We start from the raw sequence: 17,610 nt of genomic DNA on the forward strand, positions 1-17,610 counted from the left end.
AGAAGCTGTAGCAACACTTCGCTGCAGCATCTTCGTTTGCGATCGAGTGCGATCGGTCGGTTCCCTCTCCACGAACCTGGACGCGTGCACGGTGAAGACGGACGGTCTTAGGCGCTTCCTTTCATTTTCAGCTCGCATCACTTCGATACTAGCCACAGGAAAGTGCAGTCGAGCTCGGGAACAGATCGAGCCACCAGTGTGCCTCACGGATGCCCACCAGTGTTAGACATCCGGACGCCCGCTCGGTACGTTGTTACACGTGTTTTGTGTGTGTGTGTGTATTTGTGTGTCCGGGGGGAGGGAGTTGCTTTGTGTTAGAAATTTGAAATTTCTTAACAGTGAGAACAAAAACGAAAATTAAAACCACAAGTTCAAGTGTTCTAGAAGTTATCGTACTCTAATGGGTTTTACGAGTGACTGATCTCGTCCAAGCATAGCTCAGAGGTTTTCCCCACCAAATTGTTGATCAACGTAAACCACGAGAAGAATTTTTCCGCTGGAGCCCAGTTTTGTGCAATCAAAGTGTATTAGGGCCAGAGTGATTAAACACCTCCGCCTCCACTCATAACCTGCTGAAAACAATAAATCACCCCCAGGCAACGGGTATTGTACGGGTATGTTCGAATGCAATGCCGTGTCGAACAGTTTTCCCAGAACAGCTGAGCAATGAGCGTACGGTGGTTTTCCCTTTCCCGGTGAGGTGGAAGTGATGTCTGGTTGCAGCAGGGTGTCTCGTATTGTTCTTAGACGGACAAATCATAAAACACTCTAACTCCAACTTCACCATCAGTGTCCCACGTTGTGGATGGTGTGAACACCGACTGCCGAACGAACATTGCGGTTCTGCATTCTGATCGTATGTGCATTTTCCGGCCAACGGTGGGAACACTTTGTGGGTGGGGTGATCGTGGAGGAACGCGTGAACGGATGTCTGGGACCACCTCTGCGCAGTACGTACGGCCGAACCGTGTGGTGAAGCTGTTGTGGAATGAAACTCCGAAACACCGACAGATCCGGTGCGTCCTCTGTCAGTTATGATTTACGGTGCCAGTGCGACGGTTCTCCAAACTTCCGGTTTGCAAGAGTTTTGTGTACCGTTCGTTTCTTGTTCTTGCGCGTGAATCGTCTCTTTGAAAATTTTGGCTGGTATTTACTATATCTCCCTTTTCCCCATTTGTAGGTTTCTGTTCATAGAGATGCAGAATCTGATCATGCGCTTAATAGTGACGACGTTTTGAGTGTTTATCATCTTTAGTGTGTTTTGCAAAACAAAACAAAAACCGAAATTAAACTAAGCATACGGAAAGTGCTCTTATTTATACCTTGACGTGTACGTTTAGAGGGATAGTGATTGGGGTTGGTTGGATTTTTGGGCCAGAATAAGCAAAACGGCCACTGGCTTTCGTAGTGAAAGTGTGGTAGTGTACTAAAGGTTTGGGCTTGCTTTAGCAAACAGAAAGCAAGCAAGTGTACGGTTTTTTTTTTGGTGTGTGTAGTGAATACTTTGGCTTCCTATCAGTGTCCTGTCCGGTGTAGTTGGAGAGTTTTGGTGTAGAAAACTCGAACCATAATGGAGCTGATGCAGCAGCTTACACTTTGCACGGGTAAGTTCCTTTCCTACGCTTTCATTGAAGTCTTTTGTGTGCCAAAGTCTTTCAAACAACCGAACGACAGTTGAGTTGAAAACCACGCTCTCAATTATGCTGCAACGTGCCAATTGCATCGACACCAATTAGCAAATCCGTACGAAAATGTCCTAGCCCACGCATCCACCCTTTACGCCGGTAGTCAGTTGCATCACGCAAAGGCGGTGTTTGATCGATCGATACGAAATCCGGGGCGCAGCTGCAACGATCTGCGATCACGACCCATTTCAACACCGGCAGAGTACACAGCGTGCTGGAATATGCAAATGCTGTCGGCCCATCCCGGCATCGGGAGAACCAGTCACTGGGGGGATCGGGATTAACACCCGAATGCTGTGCAGGGATCAAATGGGGGTGTGGGTTGACGATGTTGACGGTGAGGCAGCAGGCGCGTTTTATGGGTGTTTTACTGGTGCGAATCGTTTTTTTGACATCTGCAGTCAGTTGTATCTCAATGTAGTATGGTAATTTGCTATCCAATTTTATGGACCCGATAGTCGTGAGTGGTGTCAAAGTTATTGGTTTGTGGATAGTGTGCTGATAAGTTAAATTTTCTGTCTGGAATTTATTTGATTGCAGCATACATAAAGTGTCACCATGACATTGTTATTTGAAGATCATCCTCTAGTGAAGAGATATTCTTCTTTAATCTGCTTCTCTTTAAAAGGAATTTGCTTAAACAGGTTTAGACAATAATACGCCCATGTTTATACCCCACAGCGCAAAAAAAAGGCAATCTCCTCCGGCCTTCTGTCCGGTCACATATGTGCTCATCCTAATCAGCTCCGGGAATGGCACATTCGCATACTGTCACTGTCGCAGGAAATTTACATCCGCCATTAAATGGTTTATGATTTGCCGGATTTTAAATTAAAGGTCCTCTCGAGGCGCGCCGACCTGTACCATCTTTAGACCTCGAACAACCTTGACATGTGCCACTCTCGGTACGGTCCAGCCGAAAAACTGTCTACCACGACCAGCCTTGAACGGCCGCTATTGTTCTTTTTGTGATGCCTATTATGGTTAGGACGAGCCCGACGGAATCGGGCACTAATAATACATCATCACCGCCACCGCACAACTCCACTGCCGCTAGATGGTCGATTTTTAATCATCACTTTTTGACACCTTTGCCGACCTTTTTCCATCGACCATCGGTATGCAATCGAACAGCTCTACGCGAACCGCATTATTCGGTAGCACGAACAATATGAAGCCGTTGGCTGCATCTAGTGCAGTCGTGTCATCCTTTCCGTCATGGTATCGAAAATACCAATCACCCTAAAGCAGAACCACGACGGCATATTCCAACTGGCGAGCGCGTTGGCGGTTTGTGCCCCATGACGACAGTGATCGTGAGAAAAATTCTTTTCCATCCCCATCCACCGTGTGTCGGTCGGTGGCTTCGCGTGGATTCACGCTTAGGCAATCGACAACGAGCCACGATCGCGTGTAGAAATGAACTTTACCAGCTGTAACCCCCTTCGGCGGGTGCTAACCTTGAAGGGTACATCTTCAAACAAACATCAAAACACGGACGATTGTTGCGCCCGTTGGAAGTTGGGTTTGAAAATGCGAGCAAATTAATGAAATGGCAGCGAAACCGTTGGTTACGATTTTGGGGTAAAAAGAATTCTTCAACCGATTCCGAGTGTTTTCGTAGCGTGTCAACATGAGCCACCCACCCCCCGAGCCAGGAAGGGATGGTAGTGATGCCATTTTTATGTGCACCTTTTGCTGTTACCCTTTTGCCGTGTGGCGGTTTGCATCTTGCTGTAATTCTCTTTCATCCCCTTTTGCACGATGAGGAAATGCGGACACGTGTACTCATGGGGTGATTTTGTTGTGGTAGTAAAGGCACCAAAAATTATTGCAGAGGTTGCGCTGTGTTTCCCAACTTCCCGTGGAAGGAAACGAATTTGTAGGAGAAGTTAATTTGCATAATTCATTTGAAGTACTGTGTTACTGTTTAGCAATATAGATGAAGGAAATGATTTAACCATCCCGTACATGTATTAGACACAAACATAATTAAACACATATTGCTCAAGATGGTAAGAAGTTAATCAATCAATAAAAATCAATCAATCAAAAGAATTAAAGAATATTGTTATTGAAGCTTCATTTTCATTTTATATAAGATCAGTGCATATATGTTCTTCCAGTTCTTTTTGGGTCAAATAGTTTAAAGGTTAATATGCGATCATACAGCAATGCTTGGTCTGGGTTCAACTTTCTCAACAAGTGTTCCAAAATTTGAATCATTTTATAAAAGCGATATAAAGTACAATAATGAAACTTATATAATATGCTGATGAGTTTTTAACAGTAGAACTACCGGGCAACTTATTTAGACTTAAACTTTAATTTTATTCATAATATTTTAAACAACTGAACAGTTTTACCGTAGTAGTAGCAGAATTAGTAGTCTAACGCAAGTGTAGTAGTAGTAGTTTATTAAACTATAAACAAATCTTGTAATTTACTTATTAACCAAGGGAATAATTAAATTGTTATTATACCATTGGCAATTGTTTTCGTTTTGAACGAGTTGTAGTAGTAGTAGAAGAAAAATAAATAGGAGCAGTAGTGGTAATAGCTTATTGAAATATAAACAAATCTTTGAGTTTATAATTGATGCAATGGCATAAATAGCACGGTTATAGCATTTCACATTGATTTTACATTTAACTATTTAACTATTTTTTCTCGATTTGATGAAATAAACGTAGAAATATCAATTCGGAATGTGCTTTGTAACAGGGAAATAAGTATACATAAATATACATACATACAAATGGAGTTTTACAGTTCTAGTGTTAAATAACCTTTATAAAATAAAAAAAAAGGACAACTCCACTGGTCTTAATAATTATCACATCTGGTAAACAACAAATGAAGAAATGATATAATCCATCCACCCATTAAGCAATAAACAAAAACCATTTATTTCCTTACGAACAGTTTTCCACGGTTTGCTCTCCACTTTAGCGAAAACCCATCGGGCGTATTAAATTAATTATATTTAAAAATTATTTTCAAACTCACACACCACCTAAAAGCGTTACAACCTTTTGGCACTTTCGCTGCACTGCCGCACTGTGATCGTCGATTTGTTGAATTACATTAATTTGCTTTTGCCATACCGGTAATCGCAACGAAATTGCATTGTTTTACCTTCCTTTATCCCGCTCGCAGCACGGTTTCACAACGGAGACCCGAATGGGGGCAAATGAAAAATTGTTTTTACAAGCATAATTTACACCGTCATCGGTTTGGCGTTATGATCAGCAATTTGCACCGAGCAAAGCGGGATGCTGCTTTCCATACAATGGGTTAGGCGGGAACAGCAGCAGCAGCAGCAGTAGCAAATCGTACTTCCGATCCCAATCGGTTGGCAAATGCAGACATTACATAATTGACCTCGTTAGCAAAACCACACACATACACACATTGGGGGCCGCTCTGAGTTCTGCACCTCTGAAGGGGGGTGTTTCTTCTGCTGCACAGTCTTTGATCTACCACCACATACACTCACAAACCCGCACTTGCATACAATGCGTTATGATAATCGATGAACAGGCACACACGCACAAGGTTTTGCGTTAAGGGGTTAGAAAATTAAGCAAAATGGGATGATTTTCTTGCCGCTGCACTAATCGGCACCGCATCTCTCGGGAAAATGAAGATCCGATAATGAACATTCGTGAGGAAGACACAAAAAAAACCGGATAAGGGGAATGGTAAAAAACATAAATTAAAACATAATAATCACCAACGCGAGTTGATTGATGGTACAGCCTCTTGGTTGCATTTTTTGCTGTTTTATCGTATTTTTTTTTAGTAGATAACCTGAAAGTGAAGGGTGCGAAATTGCATCTTAACCTACACTTACACAAAGCTTCCCAAACCAACCCTTACGGGAAGACCGGAGCTTCTTCTGAGGGTGATAAAAATCACAAGATCGTTTCACGTAGTAATCAGCAAGCGACGAACCCTCTCATCCGATGCAAGTAACGCATGATTACACAACAAAATCGTTATGATACGAAGTTTACATAAAATCTGTGCTGGTTGTTTTTGTTTTCGTTTCGTTTCGTGTTCACTTAAGAATCGATACACCCAGCGTAAGGTTGAGCAGATAGGCAATGCATATTATTTTTACGAGTCTCCACAACTCTTGAGGTCAATGTGGGTGAAAGTAGCACTCCTAACGATCGTACATCAACAATCACCAGAAACCACCCCTCGTTCGCATGTTCCATATGCCTACACTCCCTCTTGAACTAATCCAACTGTCCAGGTTTCCTTCGTGGATTTATCAACATGCCCTGACAAGAACGATCCCACCACGGTACCGATCGTGCTCGTGAGCCCATTCAGCGCGATCTCCCTCATGCCCGATCGCTCCATTATGCAACCGGGCCGACGACTCCCACGGTTCTCATCAACGGTTGCAACGAGCGTGGTCGTTCGGGGGGTCGGTGGGGGTTTTCGAAGATTACCCTTACTTTTGCTAATTACGCTACCGATCTAACTGGCCCATCCACGCGCCGTTGCAATCGGGTAAGCTGCGTGACCTTGCGACCATGATCGCGTCGCGATGCGTCGTTACTGCGTAACGGCTCGCTACCGAAAATCCGCTACCCCAAATTGTCCGATCCGACCGGGTGCTGTGTAATTTATTTTACCGCTTGTTACGGGCTTACAACATACGGCTCGGTGCCGCGACCCGACATTGGTCACCTCAGAAGAGTGGATCTGATGCTGCAAGACCCGGTGCCCGGTTGTTGGTGTGGCTGCGGGGTGCAGCGCGTTACATTTCGAACGAATCGCGCCAGAACAGATTCGATTCATCATCACCCGTCAACGAAACGTACATGCCCTGGTCGCATACACACCGCGTCCAGTTCGGTGGCCGCCGGTGACCTCCGCGGAGCATCGCGCATGCCAGTGTGCATTGTTTCTGTTCCATCGCACCGCCCGGCTCGCAAAACATAGACGCTGAACGCTGAGTGTTCACCCTTCTGCGCGCAGTTTGAATAGCAAAGCAAAAAAACCAAAATCCAACGATCGCAAACGAAACCTGCAATGCTGCCGGTTTCGATGGTGTAATTGGAAAAAAACGCTATTGCTTTCGCTACTGGATTGCAGTTTCCTTTCCATCCAACCGAAATGCTTCGGTTTGCATTTTTCGCCTATCGTCTTTTTTTATGTGGCGCGAGTCCGAAAGCTTCTTCCACTGTGCAGCGAATGCCTAGGACTGGAATGGAAGCAATCATTCAATTTGCGGCCCCCAAACCGAACCGGTGCGCAATGATGTTGGGTCGTGAAAATAATGAGCAAACGGTGAGGCTACTGCTGGATGCACCGGGTGCAGCCCGGGTTTCTGATCCATGGCACCAACGGGCCAGCGATCATCAATCATGCGCAGCGCAACGGATCATGCTGCATCGCTTTCGGGGAATTTCGTTACACGAAAGTGCACGGGATGGAATTTTTCGTTGAGAGGTTTTTTTTATTTCTGAGCAATCCTTTTGGTTGGAATATTTTGCAGAAACAGTTCCAAACGGGTTTAGGATGTTTGGGCGGTATTGATAAAACAGAGGGAGTAGTAGATGATTTATTGCTGCTGTAAATTAATCACAAGTTAGATCGACAGCTTTGAGATCTATTGCTATTTTATATAACAACCAGAATTGAGAATTGCATTAAATTTTGTTGGTTTGATCTACAATTTATAACAACAACTAAATAAATAAAAAGCGATTACTATAAGCTTCACAAGTTTTGTTCTATAAATTGGTATAATAATTACATTAGTGTATTTATACATACTTTTGCGACGAATAATAAAGGGAATATCAGCAAATCAATCAGATTTTTAGTTTTGATTCACAGGTATGACTACAAAGATTACAATCAACTATTAAGGGTTGCTATACACTGTTATACTTTTTTTATTCATGAAGAACGGCCAGTCCGTATTACTCAGAACTAAAGGTAACTTAATCTAGTATACAATTCACATTCGTTTGAAGACATTTCCTTCTCCAAACAATGAAAGGTCACCTTATCCCGGATGTGCTCAGTCGTACTGATATACATTTAATGCCAATTCATTTATTAACTGATCTAATTTATTATGTATTGCGAAAGAAAAGATTTATTTATTTTAGCTTTTAGAAAATAAATGTAACGAAATGATAAAAAAGGGTGCATTTTCGTGTATACCTGAAATGTAACGCTCAGTAACGCTATGTCGCTTCGCTTGGGAATTGCGGTGATATACAAAAAGTAAAAAGTGTATACACACAATGCAAGTGTTTTTATACCAGAGAGCCAAATCATAATCAGTGTGTGTACATCTGTTCAGATCAATCTTCATGCGCCTTACTCAATATCAAATGTATTAGTCATCCCGCATATACTAAAACACCTGAGCGTTACACTGTTATACAGCAAACCGCTTTCCTATAATGAATCCAATTTGAAGCACTTTTAAGTACGTTCATGTTACAGCATGTATGCTAACGATTTGATTCCATTTCACTTGGAGCGATTCATCTGCCTAACAGCCTAACCGCATGCATACCCATTTTTGGCATTCCATCTATGACCTTTGCCGACGAAATGCCGCAAACGCTTTGCAGCCCAAATCATCAACCTGCTGCCATAGCAGTGTCGAAAGCGATCGTCATCAGCACGTCGCGAGTGTGGCGATGGTGGTGGTAATTGTTGGCGTGGGTTTTTCAAAAACTATTTTGCAGCGACTCACACGAACGCCATCGTTACTGGATCAGGATGATACACCCGATTCAGGCTGACCCGCCACATGCACAAGGCCCACAAACGGTAGCGCTAACGGTAGCAAACGGCAAATTGCTACGGATGTAAAACAATTCCTCTGCTGTACCATCGCCAACCGGCACTTGGGTACGGTGCAGTAAATCGTCCGTAATTGGGTAATGAGCTTTGAGGTTAAATGTCCGAACGAAGAAGGCATTCCTCTGACCGACAGGTGGTGACAGTAGCTATGGTAGACCATTCCATTCAGATGCGATTCGGCCATTTTTACGTCGTAGGAGTCCAAACACACACAATGGACAGCTTAATGAGTGACCACTGTACTGGGAGGAGTAAAAGTTTCCCGCGTTCAATCGCGATAAAGATACGCACCTCACCCCCCCTTGGGTTGTGCAACTCGAATGGGTGGCTGTGCTGCACCAATGTCAGCGAGAGATGGACGGGTAAGGTTCACTGATCGGTACGGTACTGATCGTCGAACCGCGTCGATCGGGATGCAAGATCGGTTTATACCTGCTGCTACAGTTCACGGCCTGGAGACGGCCCCATGTGGTCTATTGTAAACGTCCGACGTGCAACCGCGAGTTACCGCATCGTCCAATAGGTCAAGCAGCACAAAAAAAAAGGTCAACTTTCACGGAAATGTCGTCGAAATAAGAGAAACAAAATTGTACGAAACAAAAACAAAAAACCAACCCCCATCGACCGCGGTTCGCATCGTTGCGGTGGGTCTGGAAATCATTACACTTAAATCGTGATAACCGGAAGGGATGCTTCACTAGCAGAGGTTAGACGCTACCGCAACCGGTCACGCGCTCGGTGCATTCGTCGGCCATCGGGTTTTTCTAACAGGAAAAGCAGTAAACAGTAATAGTAGAAGCCGTTCGAGAAGAAGTTTTCTAACCTGAACTCTGCCACCGCAGCGATAAAAACAATGGAGACCGACAGCCAAACGTCACCGTGCCATTGTAGTTCCCCGTACCCATCTCCGACCGATCATCAACATTTGTTGCGCTGCGAAACGGTTTTGCGATTTGCATAAAACATGCGGCAACAACAATCAGCTTTCGGTTGCATACCCTTCCAAATATTCGCCATCGTGCGGTATTGGGGGTACGGCAAAAAAACGTTGGTGACATTAGCTATCGGGGCCGGCGGGTGGTTTCGGTTGTGTCACAGGAAATGTCTCGGGCCCAACTCGCAAGGGGAAAAACAAAAATTGATCTTTCAAGCATTCTCGTGAAGATGCTAACCTTTGCCGGCGTGAGCCATCTTCTAAATGCTAAGCTAGTTGAAGTGCGGTGAAGCCTCACTTCAGTTCGGTTGTCTAAAGCAATTCTCATCGTTGGCACGTCGCGACACAGTTTCGACACCGCCATCATGGTGGTAAATTATTTCTAATAATCTTGTTTTACTTTTCCCTCAGCCCTCCTGATGGCCGCCGCGATCGTAAGCAACAATGGACAGTTCCTGCCCGGGCCACGCTACAGCCTCGACAACATGCCCAAAACGAGCTTCACCTGCCGGGACAAAATTCTCGGCGGGTACTACGCGGACTCGGAAACGCAATGCCAGATGTTTCACGTTTGCGTGAAGGTGGCCGGTGTCGGTGTAAGTATGCTACTCCCTCAAAACAACACCCATAAGCGAAAACATCTTTGACCCGCTGAGTTGACCCTTTTGGTTCCCCGGGGTCACATCAGCGTCGAGTTCGGCATGCTCACATAAACACACGGTGGGAGAACATAACGAAACAAAAAAAAAGCTCACAGGCAAAAACTAAAATCGCTTCATATAATCGATGGAAATAGTTTGTTTGGTGGATGGAAAACGCGCGCGTCACCAGCGTTAGCTTCGAGCAACCGTGTTAGGGAACCGTTCCCAAGAGACTCGCGTGACCTTTAGGTGGCGCGGAGACAGAGACTGAGAGAGAGAGAGTGGTAAAGTGGAAGGGAATGTCGAGTGGAGACAGGGCACGAGCATGGCATCATCAAGTAGTAGGCTCCAGCCAAAGGTGGTCTCCTCTCGTTGACTTCCAACTCCCCAGTTAGGCTCGTGCTCGGCTGAGGAGTTGTCCCCCAAGTACCTCCAGCACGTAAGATGCATCCAGCTGAAGCAGTCTTTCCATTCGACTCCACTGTCGTGCCGTGTCTCCACGATGTCCACGATGTTCAGCAGGACGTCCTTGTCCGTTGTGAATACATCGATCCATCCAACTTCTATCGAGTTCTCGGACATACCTTCCCCACATGCGCGATACTTTTGCACGATCAGGTGTTAAAAAACGCTTTGTCCCGTGGTGCTTCTCTCCATTAGGAACGAACATCGGTCGCACAAACGGAACTCGTGTATTCCAGGCGGGGTCCTTCCAACGACCAAGGACGTCCAAACGCTTAGGGTGTGTTACCAGCGCCGTAACTCACGATCACATTCCTAGTCTTGAAGCAAATGCCAAAGATGGAATAAATAATGACAGAAGACTGCTGGAGAAGGAAATAAATGCTACTAATCTAACCACATCGAAGCGTACAGATAGCAACTACTTTGTTTTAGGAGATGATATTAAATGTTTGGACCAACCTCCTGGGCCTGGGCCTTTGGATCCTGCTGTTCACTTTTATGACGTCCATCCGAAGGACGTTTCGTAACCGTGCGAGATCGACTGCGACGCACCGAAATGGCAAAGATGGCACAGTCGAACTCATCGATCTGAGCCCAGCATTTCACACCTTCTTCGATCCGCAAAGTGCAGATACCGATCTGCCGCTCTTTCCAGCGTATGGGTTGCGTTGAGACCATCTCCAACCCCAACCCCAACGGCACCATCCCCGGCACAACGAACACAACCGGAAAGCCGAAATCAGGTCACATTTAAAGTTCACAGCCTTATGCCGTGATGATCATGCTAGATCGAGATAATTGCTGGAGGGGGAATGTTTTGTTTTGTGTAACAGTTCAAAACGACGCTAGCGGAGTGAATCGTAAAGTAAAGTCTATTAAATTACGCTCAACAACCTTTGCAAAACGTTGCGTTGATGAATTTACTTTCAATTAAAATGGATCATCCAATCGGGACCTTTCTCTTTCGGGGTGGCAAACAAACAATTTGGCAATCTTTACACGTTTTTATCAATCAATCACTGGCAAAGCTCTTGTTGCTGGTTCTTTTCTTCGCGGGAAGACAAATTTCCAAACCCAACCTGGCAGTAGCGATTCGGTGGCGAGTCGTAATGGTAATGAAAACGAAGCACCGTCTTTGGCGAATTTATTATATAATTCATCACCAGCGCGATGAATAATAAACGATGATTTAGGCAGATTATGGTTTTGGGGGCCTGTGAACGGTTGCTAAAAACCAACAAATAAACTGTCCCCGCTTTCGGGTTCCCTTGCGGCGGCGCCCGGTGCCAGCTAATCAAACCGCACATTGCTTAACCGCAGAAGCTGAAAGAACTGGTGGTGCTGAGCTTTGGCACTTGAAGCAAACAAAAAAAACTGAGAAACAACCGCAAACTCACAATTAATCATCATATTCACACCGCACCGTGCGCGCGTGAGCGCACACACCGTCACCGCAATGGACGACCGGGGTCCAGTGCGGTTGAGACTTTTGTTGCCGAATGGCAACAGTATGCACTAGGGTCTCTCGGTATCTGGCAATCTTATCTTCCGTACGAATGAAAGGCCTACCGTGCTTGGTAGCTCAGCTCAACGCCTGCAGAAGGGGTACCGATCAAAATGGGCGTTGTGTCTCCAGCCAGCAGCGGCGCCATACTGTCTGAGAAACTAAGCCAAACCGCACAAGAATCAACCTGACGTGCGTTGCGTCGCGTGTGCACAACCTTCATCTGCAGCCCGTAATTACTCCAAGCTGAAGCTTAAGTCTTGGGGGATTTTTCAGTCGGTGCGCGACTGTTTGGAGATCAGCAACTCCACTGCGGAGGTGCGTGCGATTGCACACCCAGCTCTGGAAGAAAAGAGATGAAGGTTGGCTAGTTGGCAGTATTGCCACATTGGGTTAGCATTGCGTACTTTGCACCTCACCCGATAACATTCCAATGGAGGTATATCTCGACTACTTGTTGGCTTGTTTGCTATTGTTTCAAGTTCTTGCATTCTTTTCGAAGTTACTGGAACGCTTATTCATTTAAAGTCACTGGAAGCCTGCATACGATATAGAATTCACACAAATTAATTATACGTTTCATGTACGCCTAGCGACACTCCCCTGCTAACCAGAGCTATAAAAAGCTGCAATAAGAAAGACTACATGACTCCTCAACTTCATTACTCAGTTGGATTGATTGGAGGAAATTAATTGTTTTCCGATCCCTTTTTTCTTCTCATTTTACCAATGCGCCAAGGTGCAAGATTTCCGCTTCCTGTGCCCCAATGGTACGGCTTTCGATCAGGAAGCCCAGATCTGTGCCGATTGGGGTGATGTCGACTGTGAGGCGGCCACACTGTACTACGGTAGCGATAACTTCGACCTGTACCGGTTGGGTTCCGGATTCGAGAGCAAGCGGGCCCCATTCGCGGAGGAAGAAGAGGCCACCTTCCATCTGCAGCGTGCCGAAACGAGTAAGTGTCATTCTGTAAAAGGTTTTTGTTCTTCATTTTGAAGGACATCTATAGAGAGGTATTATTCTGTTGGCAAAACCCGCTGGTCCCCGCGTTGGGAGATGTTTCTGTGTGTTACTAAACGAACGATCCACATATTCTACAGGCGATGCTCGGAGAAGCAAGCAGTACATTGTTAACCAGAGCTCCAAACCACAGCAACCACCAAGCCTGAATCAGATCCCGAGCGTCCAGAAACCGGCCCATCCCCAGCAACCTCAGCAATACTTCCGTCAACCGGTGACGCCCTCAACCACCACGACGACCACGTCCACCACGACGACCACAACGACCCAAGCCACGCCAGCGGAACACATCTTCTACAAAACGAGCCAAGCGCCTACCAAGCTGCACCAGAAACATGTGGAGCACAAGCAGCATCAGCTTTTGCTGAACCAGCAACAGCTTCTTCAAGCACAGCACTATCGGCAACTGACAGCGGCGGCAGCCACCGCAACGCCTGCCGATCGTCGACCATCGGTGGACGAGATCCGCACCACGACACCGTCTTTCAACAACAACTTTGCCCGATCACAACATCAGCAGCAGCAGCCGCAACAGCAGCAACCGCAACAGCAGCGACAGCCCCAACTGCAACAACCGCAACAGCAGCGTCAGTCCCAATTGCAACAACCGCAACAATCTCGCGCAACGCAACACAACGACTTCAACAGTAAATAGCGTAGCTTTAGTGTGTTTGTTTGTTTGTCTAGTTAAGCGCTTCATCATCCATCTCATCAACATCAACACCAATGCCGACCGACATCCGGAAGCTTCCTTCCTGGTCTCCGCGAACTTCTATATCTAAAACAATCAAACAAACAAAAACGAACCACTTATCTGTTGCATGACTCAACATGGCTGAACTACCATTTCTAGACGACTCTGGACGGGGACTGGACTGATAATTGATAATTACGCACATCATTTCACTTGCTTCACCTCAATCGTTGATTACGTCGACTGCGGGTACACTACCCCACTGCCAACATGCATGCCGCTTTAAATGTCTGCGCCGATGAACCGTTGATGGGTTGGGGAACTCATCACGGCCGGGAAACTCCATTACACCTTTTGCCTCATCATGTTCATCGATCGAAATAAGATAATTGAATGATTATTGATGGTTTTTCACACTTATTAAATCGTAACATTTGTGATTTTTCCTGCTTCCCTTCGTTTTCACATTCATTTTCGTTTCCGTTTTTCTGATCTTTTTTTTCTCTCTATTTTTACATTTTTGTTGCCTCGCCATCCGTTCCGTTTCGCACGCTCACTAGACGATGAGATCTTCCGTGGATCGCACAGTTCGCACTTCTACAACAACCGGAACAATGGTAAGGAGGACTACGAGGAGGAACTTTACCGGAAGTCCACGACGACAGCACGGACAACGGTAGCGGCCGGTGCGAATCGGGCAGCATCGCCCCAAGCTGGAACGCGTGGCCGTAACCGGGGCCGCGGTAGTGTCCGTGCCCATCATCTGAACGCGCTGCGCAATGAGATTAAGCCGAGTACGAGCACAACGCCCGTCAGTGTGACGAAACCACAGCACCAACCGCAGCCAAATCATCAGCAATACAATCACCAGCAACAGTTGCAACAGCAGCGACAGGTGCAGCAGCAACAGCAACTGCAACAACAGCCACGTCAACAGAATACCAAGCTGCAAACGACGACACCCGATGACTTTGTGGACATTCCGAAGATTCCCAACTTCCGGCAGCAGCCAACGACGGTGCTGAAGCCGCAGCAATCTCCCGTCCAGGTTCCATCGTTTGGACAGGCCATCATCTCTACACCGGCTCCGTTCGCTAAGCAACCACAAGTGCAGCCACAAAGTCGAGGAAATGCTCAGTTCTTCAATCAGCAGCAGCAGCAGCAGCAGCAAAAGCCACTGCTAGTAACGAGCTCAACCACCCAGGCATCACCTCAGCCAGTTCAGCGTTTCGGTGGCAATCCAGCGCCTGCTACGAACAACTTCAAGATCACCGTCACTACGCCACAGTACGATCGTAGCAACAACTTCAACCAGCCGCAACAACAACCGTTTAACTTCAATGCGCAGCCGCGGCAGCAGGCCCCGATCGTCAGCACCACATCCGCGGCCCCTGTGAACAATCCGTTCCAGTTCTTCGGTTCCCAAACAACCACCACCATTCGTCCTCGAAGCACCTTCGAGAATCGGGCAACGGAGCGTTCGTTTGATGAGGCTTCAGTTACCACTCCTCAGGAATCCCAGCGGCTCCGGCCTCAGTCGCGTACGTTCAACGTCGACCCGAACCGGCTCAACCAATTCAACTACAACGAATATCAGGGTAGTCGTACCAGTACCACCACAACGACCACATCCACCACCACCACCACTACGACTCCGGTTCCACCGACGACATTTGCTCCGGCCCAGCAGAACTTCCGTCAGCGAGCACCTCAGCAAAACACCTTCCTGAATCCATTCTTCAGCAACCCATCCACGGTGGCACCTTCCATCACTACCATCCCACCATCCATCGTCCAGAAGGCAGTCCCCAAGGAACGCTACCAATCGATTTCACGCACCGGCAACGAAGGACACACACCGTCGACGGTGAAAAAGTTCTCCACGCTCGTGCCCAAGGATCAGTACAATCCGACCACCTTCAAACCGAACGCCATCAGCAAGAAGGCACTGCTCCAGTTCGTCAACCAGAAGAGTGTGATCGGGCTCGAGAAGTCACCGTTCACGGATCGTGTCAGCATTACTACCACGACCAGTACCACCGAGAAGGTGCCGGCACCGGCGACGACCCGGTACCCGGGATACATCCCCACCATACCGCCCGTAACGTCCACATCCACATCGACCACGACGACTACAACGCGTGCGCCCTTCACAACCACAACTACCACCGCCAACACACCGCCACCGCCGAACCGATTCTTCCAGCCACCGATTCCGAAATCGAATCTACTGACGCAGTCCCCCATCGTGGTTACCTCGGCGAAACCGGACCCGACCGAAATCGACGAAGACGACGGTCAGTATCATCCGGAGCTGTACGAGAAAGACTTCTATCGTAATCGCGTGAAGGCGAAGGCGGCAGCAGCGGCCGCCCTTGCCCAGGCCCGCAACTCCAACGGGCTTGCCTCACTGTCCACCAGCGACGAGGAAGAAATCTTCCGTACCGCACACTCCCAGAACATCGCCGCCAGCGGTAATGATCTGATACTGGAGCGCGCACGTCAGGCGGCTGCCCGGATCAATGAGTTCTTCTCGTCCTCCTCGGTAAAGCCAACAACAACGGCACGCAAAGACCCAAAGGACGGTCAACCGGAATCGGTCACGCCGAAAGCAAAGCATCATAAGGACACGGCAAGGACCAAGTCCTCGCATGGGGCGAAGGGTACCGGTAGCAGCAGTAACGCTACGCCACGTCCATTCTCCAAGGCTCCGACGATCCCACCGAATGCGACCATCACCAAGCGGCCACCGGAAGACGATAGCTACGACTACGCGTATTACGACACCGGCAGTCCCGATGTGCCCGAGTACGACATCATCGAGGACTTTGGCCGGAAGCGGGTCTGAGGTTCAGGTGTGACTGTAGACTTAACAGAAGGGGTGGGTGATTCCTCCCCTTTTTTCGAGGATGTGTGAATGCGGATGTGTGGCTGCGTAACGTGCCGTATGTGCCATTGAGCTGGTGCATCCCGGCATGGGTGTATGGTTGGATGTGTGGATGGTTGTTTAGCTGTGTAAGTACGGATGAAAAAAAAAAAAAGATGATGGCCAGACGGCATGGCGCTCCTTCCCGCATACGTCATTGAACGACCTGTCGGAGTCAATGAAGGAGAGCGTCTAACGTTGCGAATGACGCCACTGGTCATGTAAACGCAAATATAAACGCTATACATATGATGATAATATACTGCCATTAGCATTAAAACCACATTCATCCAAACCTGTTGGCCAGATGAGAGTGTGGGTCAGGTGAAGAAAAAAGCTACACACACGCACACAAACTAATGCATAAGGGTGCGTAGTAAGGAAGCAGTAAATGGACGGACGTTTATCTGGGACATTCATCCCAGCCCAAAACCCAGCAGGAAGCCAGTATTTGCAACTAAACTCTCAAATGCGCATCGTTTTTCTTTTCTTTTTGTGCTCGTTTGTGTGTATGTGTGTGTGTGTGTGTATGCTGAATCACAGAGATAGAGTACCGGGCACGTGGCCGTATGTTTTTCCTCTTCTTTTCCTTCGTATACTACCTTTCTCATTTTCTTTGTTTAGTTTTATTGTTTGGCAAGCATTTCATGAAAGTTATTTTATGTTTTCTTATTTTTTGTGGTAATTTTAATTCGCATTCTCCTTATACACTTCAGTATGAATCGAAAAAAAAACACATTTTTGACACAACTTTCCCCTTCGGTTACACAATCCCATTCTTTGTGCGTACGGTTAGGAAAATTCTTTTCATCTCATCATCACTTCGTTTTTATTCGCTCTGAACAGACGCTTCGCCTATTTGGGAATCAAATGATAGTGGTGACATGACAT

General features: G+C 46.9%; 1 protein-coding gene across 1 annotated transcript; it reads left to right on the plus strand.

Moving 5' to 3' along the window:
- The first annotated feature begins 1,570 nt into the window (after positions 1–1,570).
- LOC128298130 (mucin-4) lies at positions 1,571–16,879 on the plus strand. Its single transcript, XM_053033870.1, has 5 exons — positions 1,571–1,604; positions 9,880–10,064; positions 12,818–13,034; positions 13,180–13,746; positions 14,354–16,879. Exons 1-5 carry the CDS (start codon positions 1,571–1,573, stop codon positions 16,639–16,641), a joined length of 3,291 nt encoding a protein of 1,096 aa, XP_052889830.1. The 3' UTR covers positions 16,642–16,879.
- The last annotated feature ends 731 nt before the right edge of the window (positions 16,880–17,610 follow it).

This window comes from Anopheles moucheti, chromosome 2 (genome assembly GCF_943734755.1).
Source record: "Anopheles moucheti chromosome 2, idAnoMoucSN_F20_07, whole genome shotgun sequence".
Lineage (NCBI taxonomy): Eukaryota > Metazoa > Arthropoda > Insecta > Diptera > Culicidae > Anopheles > Anopheles moucheti.

Bases quoted from the DNA above. Each gene is read 5' to 3' on its own strand.
- LOC128298130 (XM_053033870.1), top strand. From the start codon at position 1,571: ATGGAGCTGATGCAGCAGCTTACACTTTGCACGG. The intron at 1,605-9,879 runs GTAAGTTCCTTT...CTTTTCCCTCAG, and splicing joins GCAGCTTACACTTTGCACGG to CCCTCCTGATGGCCGCCGCG. The intron at 13,747-14,353 runs GTAAATAGCGTA...CACGCTCACTAG, and splicing joins GCAACACAACGACTTCAACA to ACGATGAGATCTTCCGTGGA.